Source organism: Falco cherrug, chromosome 9 (genome assembly GCF_023634085.1).
Source record: "Falco cherrug isolate bFalChe1 chromosome 9, bFalChe1.pri, whole genome shotgun sequence".
Lineage (NCBI taxonomy): Eukaryota > Metazoa > Chordata > Aves > Falconiformes > Falconidae > Falco > Falco cherrug.
This window is the reverse complement of record NC_073705.1, coordinates 22167602-22182182: the sequence shown is the minus strand read 5'-3', so window position 1 is coordinate 22182182 and position 14581 is coordinate 22167602. Positions and strand designations below refer to the sequence as shown.

At 40.9% G+C, this 14581-nt stretch overlaps 1 protein-coding gene across 2 annotated transcripts in view; it reads right to left on the bottom strand.

The window, feature by feature from the left end:
- ABLIM1 (actin binding LIM protein 1) overlaps window positions 1-14581 on the bottom strand; it is a 143575-nt gene that overhangs the window by 101530 nt on the left and 27464 nt on the right. For both annotated transcript variants that reach the window (XM_055719883.1, XM_027812088.2), the window contains exon 2: window positions 9860-9994. In XM_055719883.1, the coding sequence (XP_055575858.1) occupies window positions 9860-9994 (135 nt within the window). The remainder of the gene's footprint in view (window positions 1-9859; window positions 9995-14581) is intronic.

Sequence of the window (14581 nt, the reverse complement as noted above, 5' to 3'; positions counted from 1 at the left end):
TAGTCCTGCAAGGTCAGCTTGCTTTGGTTTTCTCCTCAATACTGGAGATACAAACAATACTGCACAGGAAAACTTCCATGTCCACACCTGACATGCATTTCAGTCTTTCCAGCAATCTAACAGACAATAGCTAATACCTGAGCTTAAATAGCAAGCAAACAACAGCTGTATCCAATGTAGCAATGTGACAGCTTCCCAGCTGAAACATCCATGAAGGTATTCAAGAATCATTCAACCATTTAAAACACCTTTCACATTAAGCCAAGCAATAGGTGGAGATCAAAGTCATTTATGAGTCTGTGGGAAATGAACCTTGAAGAAAATGCAATTAGTGGAAAAATATCAAAGTTTAGCCTGGGATAGCTTGGATGTAATTATCAAGATGAGAGATCTCTCTAAAAAAGACTATAAATAAGCAAACCAAGGGTTTAAGAATAGAACAAACCCAAACCTTACCTAAGCCAGACAAAGGAAGGATTGACAACAAACTTAAGCAACCTTCCATATTCTCGTAAGGATGCTCTGCCCCACTCATCAAGCACCTGTAAAGCATCCTGCTGACCCTCTACTTTCAAAAGGGATCCAGTAGCTTGTTAAAATCTGACATGACATCTGTCAGCATTCATCAAGATCAGCCAAGTAGTGCAATTAATTTCATTTCCTGTCAAGTGCTTGGTCACTGAAAGAGACCTCAGGCTCAAATGAACGAAGATCATGTCACTAATAACATTAAAACTCCAAGAGCAAAACAAGGATCCATTTCAGAATGGGATGAAACTGCTTGGGATTTTTTTCCTGTAAACACCTAAACCAAAAATTAACAATTCAGTGTTTTATATGAAAATTGAAAAAATAATTTGGAAAAAAAGGCCTGAATACAATAGGACATTGCTACTGAAAACAAATGGAAGGGCAGAAAAGGGTCAGAGGATCCGAGAACAGTGTGAGGTAGAACTATAAGTATAGTCTGAGCCCTGCTATCAAAGTTCACAGTCACATCACTCACCGTTGCTTCTTCAGCAGGGAGCAAGGGATCCCTCAAGGAATTCTCACAGAGACTGTTTTCCACAAGTGTGGAGGATGACTGGTAGCTTTCACTGCCAACACATTGGATATAGTTTAAAATCTGCTGCAGTCCTGAAACAGCCCATTGCTATCCCAAAGGCTACATCCCAAATTGCACTAATGAGACAGAGCTCTCCCTGCTGCTTACAGGTTATGGGAGGGTTACGGTTGTTCTGCAGGAAAACAGCCTATCTGAGAGCAAACTTCCCAGGCCCTTACCTGAACCTGAAATGAAATACACATAAAAATCGCTGCAAGAAAAAGAACAGCCTTCCAGACACAGCAGCTGAGAAATGCAGATACAGAAATGGCAGTTACTCTCCCAGCTGCCACTGAGGCTTGTTTTCCTACCAAGCTACCTGAATGCATGAATTCACAACTGAATCCCATTTCCTGTCATGGCAGAGATTTTAACCTCCGTTAGCTTCCCAGGAAGGGCAGAATCCATTGCTCCCTGGATTTTCTAAACTGTTCAAACTTGATTGCTGCCTTAAACATGTTCTTGCTGGCCCTCATGAGGTCCACCTGTGCATACAGATAAACACTATGCCCCCCTTTTTGCTTTTTCACTTGATTTGTTTACTAATCTCTTCAGCAACAAGTACTTCTCTTCCATTGTCACCCTTAAAACCTCTTCCTTACTCCCTTCCATGGGACCTTCTACCATGGATGAAGGATGCATAGTTGCAGTCCTTCAAGATCTTGAGTCAGATTCCCAAAGTCCTGAATTGACCATCCAAACCAGGATACTGTAACACTTCTGTCCTTTTTATTTGTATTCTGCTGTTAGAGCTTTTCAGGCTCATATTTTTTCAATGTTTTACATTTTAATGACTAGAAATGCCCTTTTCGTTAAATGAAAGCTGAGACACTCAGGTTTAGGAAAAAAATGAAAATACAAACACCTGAGAAAAATCAAAAGACTTGATGATGTTAAGGGCTGTTTCAATAACCAAGCTGAAAAGGGAGTTCACAAGCTGGCAAGCAGAACCATCGTGTACTGAAAGAGAATTATAAGCCTGGAGAGCTTTTAGATAAAGAAGGCTCTTTGGTTCAGTGATCCAGAGCTTCAAGGGACCTTGTATAATTTCCAGATGCTCAGAAAGGAGCACATTCTATCCACCAGTTATGTTACCGTGTCCACAGATCCATCTTTGTTTCAGAAATATTTGTGGAAATGCAGAGGTCTTTTCAAACACTACACTGGATATCTACTACAAGAATGTCCTCATATTTAAACTTTACATCCACTGACACCAAACTATTAATAGCACTAACTACCCAACAGCCTCCTCCTGCCACCATCGAAGGAATCTGATGACAGATCAAAGGTCAAAGAACTAGTGATTTAAAACACATTCCAGCCTGTTGATACAGTGTCTGCTTACATGACCCTAACTTCTGCCCAGTCCTTCAAGGGAGGAAGATCCAGTTCAAAGTCAAAGATTAGCGAGCATCTCAAAATCTAAACTTAGGAACCCTCCCCCTTCCATGTCAAGCTCACTGAACTACAGTTAATGTAGCCTCACAAAAGTTACCGCATAAAAGAAACAGACTTGTGCCTGGAACCTAAACATATCACAGAGGATTCTGGAAATACCTATAGATGGGGGCGTTCCTAAACAAGCTTGAAAGGCATCAAACTCAAAAGAGGAAAACTAGCACATTTGTTCCACAATTAAGAAACTGCTTTATGCTGATTTATAACAATGTTTTAATGTAAGTTAAACATTTATTCTCTGTGGGATACTCCAGGTTTGTGGAATGTTTCCTGTATGCCAATACTTGGCTTTGCCTTATAATTAGCAAGACTATTAGCTGGTAATTGCCTTTTGGTATCTGGTATCACTATAGCATGTAAAACATTCATACACAGTAAAACATTTCCACCTGACATAGCCTAATAAAATTACAGACATTTATACCACATAGTGAGGACTAGAAAACTTTAGGACACCATCCATATTCTCATGGTAGGACTGTTATTTATGAGATTTTTTTTTATTTTAGTTTAGGCTACCATATGGATGCTAACTACGTTTTCCAATTTATATTCAACATCAAGAACAGGGACATTGAATCTTTGAAATACTCCTACTACAAATACTACTTTACCGTCTTAAAATAATGCAACCAATCTCTACATGTACCAAAATCAAGCTATGTAAACTTTTACATTGTTACTATGAAACTCAAAGCTTGTTCTGTTAAGCAATACACTGCATTGAAACCAGCATTTCCCTCTAACCCAGAAGATGATTCACAGGCTTAATAATAAAATCTTATTACAGCAATTTTGCTAGCCTCAAAGTTTCCTCTCCTAGTACATGCAGCAGGGTAAAACGAACTTTAATCAACTGAAAATGATGGGAAATTATCATTTGTATCAGATCACAATTTAAATAGAGATTTTAAAACCTCTGCTCATGCACATCATAATTCAGGGCCTGATCCCGCATACATTTGCATACATAACAGACACTGCAATCTTCGTTTTCCCAGATAAGTTATTCATGTACATAGAGGCTTACAAGAAAAACTTTTTATTTCTTTATAAGCTACTAATGAATTCTTGTTAATGTTAATGCTTATTAAAGACAAAAAGTAAACCAATGAGGTCTCCATCTCAGCCTGTTCTCCCTCCAACGTACTCCTCTAACCCCCTCTCCTCTCAGCCTGCTGCTTCCATTGCCTGGTAACCAATAACAATTTGGTATGGTAAGAGTAGTGTACTCCTGCTAAGACAGAAATTAAGACTTAGGTATTACAACAGAAGGTAATACAGAATGCAATGAAACTTGTAACACGCAAGTGTCACGCCTTAGCAAGGTAAATGACTTTGTTATAAACCAGCCCAAGACAGCTGCTCTAAACAGTGCTGCTGGAGCTTCACTCCCTCAGTGTCTCTTATCCCTCCTCTTTCCATCTTTCCCCTGTTAACTGCAGCTCCCAGTCAGCTGCTGACTGCCTGAGATTCTTTGCCTATCAGGAGGCCAGACAAAGCTCACCTTCTCTGGGACAGGCCACATCATTTTCACCTCTTTGGTTTTTAATCAGCTCTTATCTGGAGTCACAAATAGAACTAGCCAGCCTTGCCAGGCATAGGACAAAGCAGCTGTATACATTTGCTTCTTAACAGGCAGGGAGTAACAGATAGCTGCAACTTATCGTGAGGGTACAGAAACACGTCAATCAGTGGAGGTTTTACTTGCCATCTTTGTCAGAAAGCAGTTATCCTGTTCTGAGAAAGATTCCAGAGATGGACAGAGCACCAAACTACAGGGGAAGATGACTGATCGTATTACATGACACACAAGCATGTCCTAAGCTGGCTGATGCAGCTTGGACGCTTAAGTCACCGTGTTCCTGCAGTGCAACAGCACCATTGACACACATGCCAAGCAATCATGGAGTGCCTATGCATTTCTGACATAACCTAGGGAAGCAGGATTATGATCATATCAAATACACTTAACAGCATGATGTAAACACAAAGCTGAGAGCATGGACAGCAATAAAAAAACCAAAGAAAGGAATCTCATACAGAGCAAAGTTAGAACAGGTTCACACTGAATGGGGGCTTTCATTATTATACATGCTATATTATTATACATACTGCTATTATACAACTATATTAACTATTAACTAGTGTGACAGCTTTATGAGGAAATGGATCTTTTCCACATCTTCACCAGACTACCAGACTAAGTCTATGGGTAAAAGCTTAAAATGTTTTCAGCAGGTATGATAGTCAGGCAAGAATGAGCTTGTTTAAGTCTTTCACACTGTAGATGTACAAGTTGAAGTCTCGAGCAAACTTTAGTATACAGAAAGGAGAAAGCCAACCAAGCCACCTGTAGATGCAGCTGATACGTTCTGGTACCAGTATCAGCTGTTTCCTCTAGCTAACAACATACTGTATAAACTGAGGGGGTCTAACTCCACCTCCTGTAGAGTCACAGTCATGTCAAATTAAAACCCCATTAGATTAAGAGGAAAAAAACCCACTTGAACAGCTGTGTCCCACTTGTATGAACCATATGGTCAGACAACATGCAATTTAACTAAATAACTGTATGTTTTAAACAAAAACTGCATTCACTTAAATATGAGAGGCCAACAATAAAGAAGCTCTGCAGCCCAGGTATAAGATTCAAAACAGGACTTGGAGCAAGCTCCCATATACACCGCTTTCCTTTCTCCCAGTGCAAGACAAATGAACACAGAAAAGATGACACTCCCTTGCTGGCAAACCCAACTAATAAGGCACAGACTGAATGAACAGCAAGAGAAGATTCAGCACTGGCCCTCTCAGTTCAAACTGGGATTTATAGATACTACAAACAGGCAGAAGCCACGCTGTCATCTCTCCCCCTCCTAAACAATTAAGCAAACACATGCAACCAGTCACCTTCCACAAGCTCAAAGTTTCCCTAACAAACTAATAATAAAAATCATAGCTTCATTTCCACCAAAAAGATATATTTCTATAGGTCTCCTTTCTCTAGTGATCTTCATGATGCAAGCAGTCATGAGGTCAATACTATCACTGAATAGTAAACTGTCATCATCTTGGAAATATCTTCATAAATGGAAGCCACAATGAGTTCAGATATTGCCTGTGTTGGGGGGGGGGGGGGGCGGGCAGGGAGAAGTATCCTAGTAAACAAGCCTTGCAACAGAATAGTCACAAAAGCAGTGTATAACTAAAAAGTGAAAAAAGAAATTAGACCCCCCAAAAAAGCAAGATGAACCTGTATCCAGCAGAACTCAAGAGCCCTGTTTCACCTGCCCCCCTGCTTTATCGGGAGGTCCTAGGCATTCTGTTTGCTGCCTGGCCTGAATTCTCCTTCACGACTCAAAGTGTCTCAGCTGGTCTGCTGCTGGAAATAGCCTAATCCAGCATCTTCCTTAAATTGAAACCACTACTCACTATGGGCAGAAAGAAATAACTTGTTGCTGGTTTTGAACTGCTTAGGGATTATATATCAAATTCTGTTTGAAATACTGCAACTATAATACAGAAAGACAAGCATTTCAGAAATAGTGCAGATAGTGCCCTGCTCTGCCTTCCATGATGGGCTGATACCACTCCATTTTGACACAGATGAAAAACATCAATATCCAGGAGAAAGTTAAGTATTTTTTGAGCTGTCAAGCTGTATTTAACTAAAAATCACAGGTAGCGCAAACACACAATTTCTTAGATTCTAGTCATTCATTTTTCAGTACACAAATAAGTGATTTTTCTAATTTTTGTTATATCCCATTTATTTAGAAAACAACAGAACAGAATTATACCATACTACTCCATCCACATTTGGAACACAAAAAATATAACTGAAAGTCAGGGACTGGGCTCAAGGCACTTTTCAAAGTCTGAATGTGCAGTATACATGCTACATAGGGACTTTCAGAAAAGATAACTTAGGTTTAAAGTAAGAGACTCTGTAGTATAGATTCTGCTACTCTGCTTCAGTTACTCAGTCACTCTGATTTACTCCAGCATCTTTTCTAACGCTCCCCACCAGCTCTGCCATGTTAACCTCAAGCCTGAAGCCCTTTCATTGTATCTATCCTATGCTGTGCTAAGACTTAATGCAGCAGACACTGGTCCTACAGAAGCAACCCTTCCCCTGTTCCTCATGGGCCTGTATACTTCTCCGTATTACCACCTTTCATCACCATGGTTACTTAGTTCAGCCAACCCTGTGTTGTCCATTAAATAGAAACCGTATGGAGTCAGGATTGCCTCCTGCTTCAGAACACCCACCTTCAAAAGGTGATGATTTCACAAAGATTAGTTTTACAGTTATTTAATGCTTTGCTAAACCTCTTTTTTATTAAAACAAAAAAACCCCCACAAAACCAAAAAAAACCCACCACAGCGAGTCCTTGATGTGGTCACAGAGGGCTCAGTGGCATGAGCTGGAGTTGCTGGCAGCCCCTCAGCTCCGTGCCCTGAGGACAGGGCAGGGCTCTCCCCATTCCCAAAGCAGCTCCACAACCCAAAGCCTTAGAACCCCTTTGCAGAACAGTTGCTGACAGGAGGCAAAGCTCTGCCATGAACCCAGCTGCCTGCCACGCAGCTTCCCAACAGCTTTTAGGCAAATACAAATACAGGTATGTAGAGCAATATATATATATAGAAATACAGAGATACTCGTATTTGCGGACAAGGCTCAGAGTGGAGGCCCAGTGAGGGGCAGAGACTGGGAGAGGCTCATGCAGGTCCATGCAGTTCTGAGGCCCAGGCCAAAAGGCGCAGGGAACAGCAGCCCACAGAGGGAGAGCCCCAGTGGGAGGGGAGACTCACAGTGGGAGACCCATGAGTGTGTGTGCGAGGCCCAGGGGTTGGGGAGGGGTAAGCAGAGCCCCAAAAGATTAGGATGCCTGAAACCACAGGAAGCCAATAAAAAGGTGGGAGGCTCAACACAGAGGAGTCTTGTCGGGGTGGCCCAAAATTGTTGGAGGCCTCCCAAAAAACTGGGAGGCTCAGAGACTTAAAGCTCTTCGAGGCTGAGGACAAGGGAGTCAACAAGGCCAGGAGCGAGTGGGATGCTCACAAGTGGAGCTCCCAGGAGAATGAGGCACCAAAAAAATGGGGAGGCCTCCATAAAAGTGGGAGCCCCAGAAAATCCCAGCCCATGGAGAGGGAGGCCCAGTGAGTCAGGGAGACCAAGCGAATGGGAGCCCTAAAAGGAGGGAGGCCTGAAGCAGTTGGAGGCTCAGAGGATAAAGTCCCGTGGAGGTGGAGACCTCAGGAGTCGGGGAGGCATACAGGGAGCAGAAGCCCAAAAGAGCGGGATGCCCCGAGAATCCCAGCATGTGGGAGGGGAGGCCCAGAGAACGGAGACCCTGTGAGAGGTGGAGGAGAAAGAGGAGAATTATTTCACAGAGAAAGAGGAGGCCCAGCCTCACAGACTAGAGGCCCAGAAAAATGGAGGGCCCCAGCAAGCATGTGCACGTATATGTGCATATAATTATACACACAAGTATGTATAGATACACACACATATACAGTGTGCACAAGAGTGCACGCACTGCTATTTCTTGAACTTAGGCAAAATCCAATCACAAGAAATGCAAACAAATTTTTTTTGGCCGCTCAGCTTAAAAGCTCAGCTTTTTCTGAGGTGTCAGCACAGCTGCTATAGATAAACCTTGTCTCCTGCTCCTGCCCCTTTTGCAACGATCCTCTGCACTGCTCGCTCACTGACAGCACCTCTTCTCCAGCGCATGGCTAAGGCTCCCCCTCACCCCAGAGCACATCCCTCAATGACCGCCCTGCATGCTTCCCTCCCATGGAGTATCCATCAGAAGGGCTTTCTGGTGGGTTGGGTTTTTTTTGAATGCAGGTACTTACTTTCAGTAATTAGTTAAAAGGAGCTTATTTTTCATTATCAGCTGCAATGAAAGGCAATGGTTGCTTGTCACAGCACTATCAAAACTAGCCAGCTGCAGCAGGGCTTTTACCATCCCATACCAGGTTAACTTCAATAAGTAGTTCCCTTGCCCTGGCACAGCCACCAATCCTCCAGAAGGCTTCCAAAGTTCATCTACTGTCCGTGCTGTTTCTTCATCCTCTTCAGGCCAGTCCACGCTGCTTCTTGCCTCTGCTGCATCCCAGGTCTTCCTTCTCTGGGCTCCTCTTCCAGCCAGCCTCTCCTCACCCAGGCCCCCTTCTAGTCTCTCCTACATCGGGGGGGGGGGGAGGGGGGGATGTCCCCCTCCTCCTTTCAGGTCTCTCTTCATCTGGTACTCCTCTCCTATTCTTCTTAGAGCTATTTAAGTACTTAGCAGGAACCAGCCGTACATTATCCATGTCAGCCAACCCACCAACCTGAAGCCAGCCCACAGCTGTATATTATTAATGTTAATTAACCTGCCTTCATTCTATAATTCCTCTACAGTTGCTATTAACAGTTCAAAAAAAAAATATCTAGATTTATCCAAATCCTTGAAAAAGCACTTAAAACAAAAACTATAAAAAGACAGAATTTTCTTAAGAATACTTACACTATATTCCTTTTCACTCCATCACACTACACAATCTAAACATACACTCACCCCGTATGTGGAAACAACAGGAAATATATACAACGCAACATCTGAAACCAAGTCAAGTATTTACACTGGATTTCTGGGTAGATGCTAGGGCTATACTTTCTTTTTCCTATGTTTTGTGACTCTCCATAAAGCTCTTCATCTTGGATGTTTAGTGTTGTTCCATTGTTTCCCAAATAAACAGAAAAAAAATTCACCAAAGCAGCAAGATTCTAATTAGGACTAATTCGCTATTTGGGAATATAGGAAACTGACTGTCTACATAGAGTTGTATGAAGAAAATAACATTGGAAATAATATTAAAAAGAACAAAGACTTTTTTTAAATCTTTTTCAGGTATAATTATCTATTGTGTAGCTTGCACCCAGAGAACAGTTGAAAAGAAAAAGAATGAACACTTAAGTATTCAGAGCAGAATGTGCTATTTTGAGTCTTCTAAGTAGAGGCAATTTATCCCCTCCCAATAAAATCAAATGTCTCATACAATTAAATTATAAATGTTTGCATATTTATTTTTTTCTGTGTGGTACCAATCACCTTGCTGCTTGTACATGCCGTTTCACCCCTGTTCTTTCCCCTCCCCAACCACAAATCCCTCAGATATTGAACAAGGAGAATATCCTGTAACTGGCCGATGGCAGGAAGCGCGACCTCTCATCACTGGTTCAAGGTACATTACATTTGCTCAAAATGACTGATTTCTAACAGATGAATATCAAGGTCTTACCTTTGCAGGTGAAGCATTTGATGTGAAAGTGTCTGGCCTGAACACGGAGTACTTCACCTTTACATGGCTCACCACATTTATGGCAGTGGATGACCGGCTTTTCAGAGGGGTGGTGGGGCTCCTGAGGATGGGCCACTGTAAAACAAAAAAGTATGATTTAAACCCAAACACAAAGAATGTTTCCTCCTGTGCCTAAATCTCTGTTCTCACATGCTTTTCATCATGATACAATGTATTTGTTCACAGTTTACACTCATGTAAAAAGGCACCTTTTTTTAAAAAAAAAAATATAGCCTTTTCAAAAATCAGTAGTTTAAGCCACTCACATCAACTGCTACTGCTTTCCACTGAGGCTGCCATGGAAAGATGAGGAAAAACTCCCTCCCCAGTTTCAGTGCCACAAAGTGTTTCAGAATGCCTAAGTTTTTCTTTCCGAGAGCATGAGTGTGTGCAAACCATTCAATGAACACACAAGTCAACAAGAACCAGGCTATTTTAATCCAAGAAAGAATACAATCCAAGCAAAAAGATTGAAAGGAAAGCAATTCCAAATCATGTTTTAGGAAACCAGATGAACCCAGGCAGCCTGACTTCGCATGCAAATTACTATATTAAACATAAACTACAAACATCTCCATTTTGACACAGCACATACCTAACACAGGGAAAGCACATCTGAAAAGAAGCCAATGTTACTTGTTTCTACTCCCATTAATTCTAGCAGAAACAACTTTCTGCATGCAAATAAGAAACATGAGCAGACAGAAATGACCAAAGCATCTGCAATATAGTCACAGAGACAAAATTCCAGGTACTGGTAATTGATCAGCTATTCCACAGCCCCGAGCAGAGCTTGGATAGGAACAGGAAAGCTTTGTGTCAGCTTTACTATGTATTTCACTGTTGCAATAAAAGTTTTATTGTTTCACATTTGGCTTCTGTAAAAAAATGTTTAACTTTCTCTTCAGCTGTGTCTTGTGGCAGCTTGGGGCCCCAACAGAAATGCACGGGTGTAAGCTAGAGCAAGATTGAGTATCAACTGTACTGTTTGAAGTAGAAAGCATTTCCCAGAATGTTCCCAAACAAAACGATATTCCTTCAGATGTCCCTCCCACATGCCATTCTATCAGTAGAAAGTTGCCCTCCTTGTAATATTGTTCTCAAAATAGTGATGCTCATCAGAACATTTCAGAGAAAACTCACCTCTCTACCCATGCCTCTGGCTTTATACCATTCCTGTCCTGTCTTTCCTGTCCTGCAAAGGACTGAGTGCTGATAGACCTACATCACACTGTCATTGGAAATCATCTTCATTATTTTATCTCAGTGTTTTGTGGAGCTCTTTTCCTTTCCTGATCAATTCCTAACATCTCCCCAGCCAGGATTCTAGGGTTTTTTTCAGTTACTGTTTATGTAGCAATGCAACAGATGCCTTGCTCTTATTTACTGCACCAATTTCCTCCTCTTCTTCAATGAATTTCTAGCGAAAAAGCCCCATTGCTTGATGAAGTCCCTTCTATATTACCCTCCTTTATAAATGCCTTTGTGAAGAAATGCTGCTATCATTCTGCATTATATAAATTCAAGATTAATAATAAAAAAGCCCAAATTGTGATCAGGGGAGCAACAGCACCAGGAATAGAGGATAACACATATTCCAAGCAATAATTTCTGCTCTAAGTCCCGCCAAGCTGGCATGGCAGCTGCTGTTTTGTTCTTCACCCCCCCACCTCAGTTTTCAAGGTAATTCTTCTACTCAAAGTTTTAAATACCTCCTCCTCTGGTAACCTCATTTCAACTATTTCCCTTAAGCAGTTATTCAGCCCATACTGGCAAACAGCATGCAGCTGACAAAACCCAGTATTTCAGTTAGCAGCTCTATTTAAATAAAAGCCCAGTGAATGCCTTGCCTTGAGTGAACCTCATCTTACGGTCTGCAATGCAATAGTATTTCTGGAGTGGAAGTTATTCTTCCAAACAAGACTATTAACTATTAACTTGTAGCCAAGGAAACACATAGTTTATGCAATGAGAAAGAAAGAGAAAATCAGAAACAGAGACAAGCGCTAGTAAATTAAATTATTACAAGGAAAATTCCTTCTCAGATCCAGACAGCCTGAGATGGGCCTGATGCCAACTGAAGAAAAGGTAACAGAACAGACTTTCAAAATTGCTCAAATGAGGAACTGGATCAAGGATTTGGGCAAATGCTCCCTAGGATTTACATGCTGCAGTGTGAAATCTGTACCTTCCACATTCTGCTTTCTCAAACTCACATGTGGAGGAGACCCTAACGTATTCTGCATGCCAGAATCCAGATCTGGTATAGATGTGAAATATATGGTTTTGCCCTTTACTAAACAGTAAATAAATGTTTTTAAGACTGGTCCAGTGATACAACTTCTTTCCAGTTTTGCCGTTACAGCCATGTAAATGAATACAAATACTGCTAGTTGCTGTTTCCAGATTGATCTCTTTAAGTGAAGCTAATGAAGGTGCTTGTCTTACTGGCCTCAGTTTGGCACTGTAGGTCAAGACTAAGTAATTGACTTTTGCTCTCCTGCAAAGAATTGCTTGTAAGCTTTTTCCTCTAGATACATGCAACAACCACAAGGCTTCTCAGTGGCAGAGGTGACCCTTTAGAACTATAAAGTAAGGACAGAACACAGAAGTAAAGAAAGAAAGAGAAATACCTTTATAAGCACCTTATTTAAATGTTTCTGACTGAAGTCCAGCTGGCCTAGACATGTAAATTGTGAGCTGCTCTGGGTCTGAAAACTGAGCTAGAAGCTAGGTTCACCTCCTGACAGGGATTTCATATCTTGAGACAGTAAATATTTTGGACTCTGCCTGCACCAGCCCTCTCCACATCAACGGCATGCTCGAGGACATACACTCAGGCATCATGCACTAGCAGCAATGGTGCAATAAGGCAACTCTTTATCAGACTCCAGCCAGTACAATTAGTGACAACAGTTTAGGATCTGGATAACCTAGATTCCAACCCCTGCTCCACAGCAGATATCTAGGCTCTTTGGATGGCATGATGGCATGCCCTTAACTCTAAAATCAGACACTTAAGTTCAGATTGAGCCTGTAACCTATCAGTTTAAAATTAGGTTATCTGAATGTTTTAGTTTCTCTGTGTTTTAACTGTCCCTGACTGTAAACCAGGTTTTATCAGCACTGTCAGCCTCACCCTACTGTGAGAATAAATACAGATGACAAGGTTCCCAGTCACTGGGATGGAAAGAGTCGCCTAAGCACCCAAGACATAAGTCAGTTCTGATTGTCACATATACCACATCTGCCATATTTCTGGAAGCAGCATTTATTGGAAAGTGCATGAGTGGACAAACACTGACTTGAACAGCTGTGTTGCCTTTAATGAAGTGTCAAATCCAAATATATTAACACTGCAACTATCTTCCAAATTAAAATAAATTAAAAAAACATTAATTAACAGCTTTCTGAGAGATGCTATCAGAGAAATACATTCTTAGTTCAGTACTGGGGTTCAATTTTCTTCCTATCATAAGGCGCATACTTGCTGCATGGGTAATGTAACATAAACACAAGTCAAGTATTTACCATTTCCAGTATACTGATGTGAACAGATTCTTGTCTACACATATGTCAGATTAAGTCAAGATGTGATTTTCTATCAGTATAACCCAACCAGCCTAACAAGGTGCATCAATCCTTTTGTGTAAGATTAAACGCAATTTATCTATTGGTCTAGCCCACATCGGCAAGGTGCAAACACCTACTAAAACAATGGATGGAATGACATTTGTTTGAAACTAGATCCAAAGTACCTAGGCTACTAACTAAACCAGTTTTTTAACTGGCTCTGGTGAAACTTGTGCAGCGTCTACACTGGGACAAACAGATGCTGGAAGCAGGCACACAGCTCAAACAGATGCAACAATTTTTTTACTATTTAGTCTTATTTTTATTCCTTCAGCATTTTTCAAGATTAACTATGAAAGCTAAAGTACCTAGAGAAGTCTAAGCTGTCATAGTCTTCACAATTTTACAGAGACTAATTGCAAGAGATCATCAATAAAATTTTTCCGAATTTTCAGGTTGCTTTATAACAGTTTTAACTTCCAATGCTGCTGGGCATTGCCTGAAGACCTTTTTTTTTTTCTTTATTAACAAAAAAAATCTCTGGTCAGAGATATACACAGAAGAACTTTTCAAGACAAGCTATGTTGAGATTTCCACTCTTGCTTGTAAGACCAGCTTAAATGAATAACTAATGAATAATTAACATTTTTCTTAAGCTCATTTGGGCTTCCAAGAAGACAAATCAATGTCCCATTAAATACCCAGTTTACCCAGAGTAACACGTACACTGACTAGGATAACTAGCAAGTCTGGATTACATTGTTTAATTCAGAGGGCAAAAAAAGAAAAGAATAAAAAATCAACAGCAGCTTCTTCTACGAGGAAGACCATCTTTGTCACTAGAGTATTGCTTTGTGCTAACATCACTCTATTAGACATACACCGCAATTTCTGTCATTCCCTACACTCCCTTGTGAATCATGCAATGTTGATTTCATTACATTTAGCAACTGCATTATATTGATGTAAATTCAAAGCAACTCTACCAGCTTGAGCATGCTCGTTAGTGTATTTTATCAAAACATCTCAAAATATTCCCAGATCTGCAAAGAAACCATTAAAAAGAAAAAGATGGAAAAGACAAGTAAC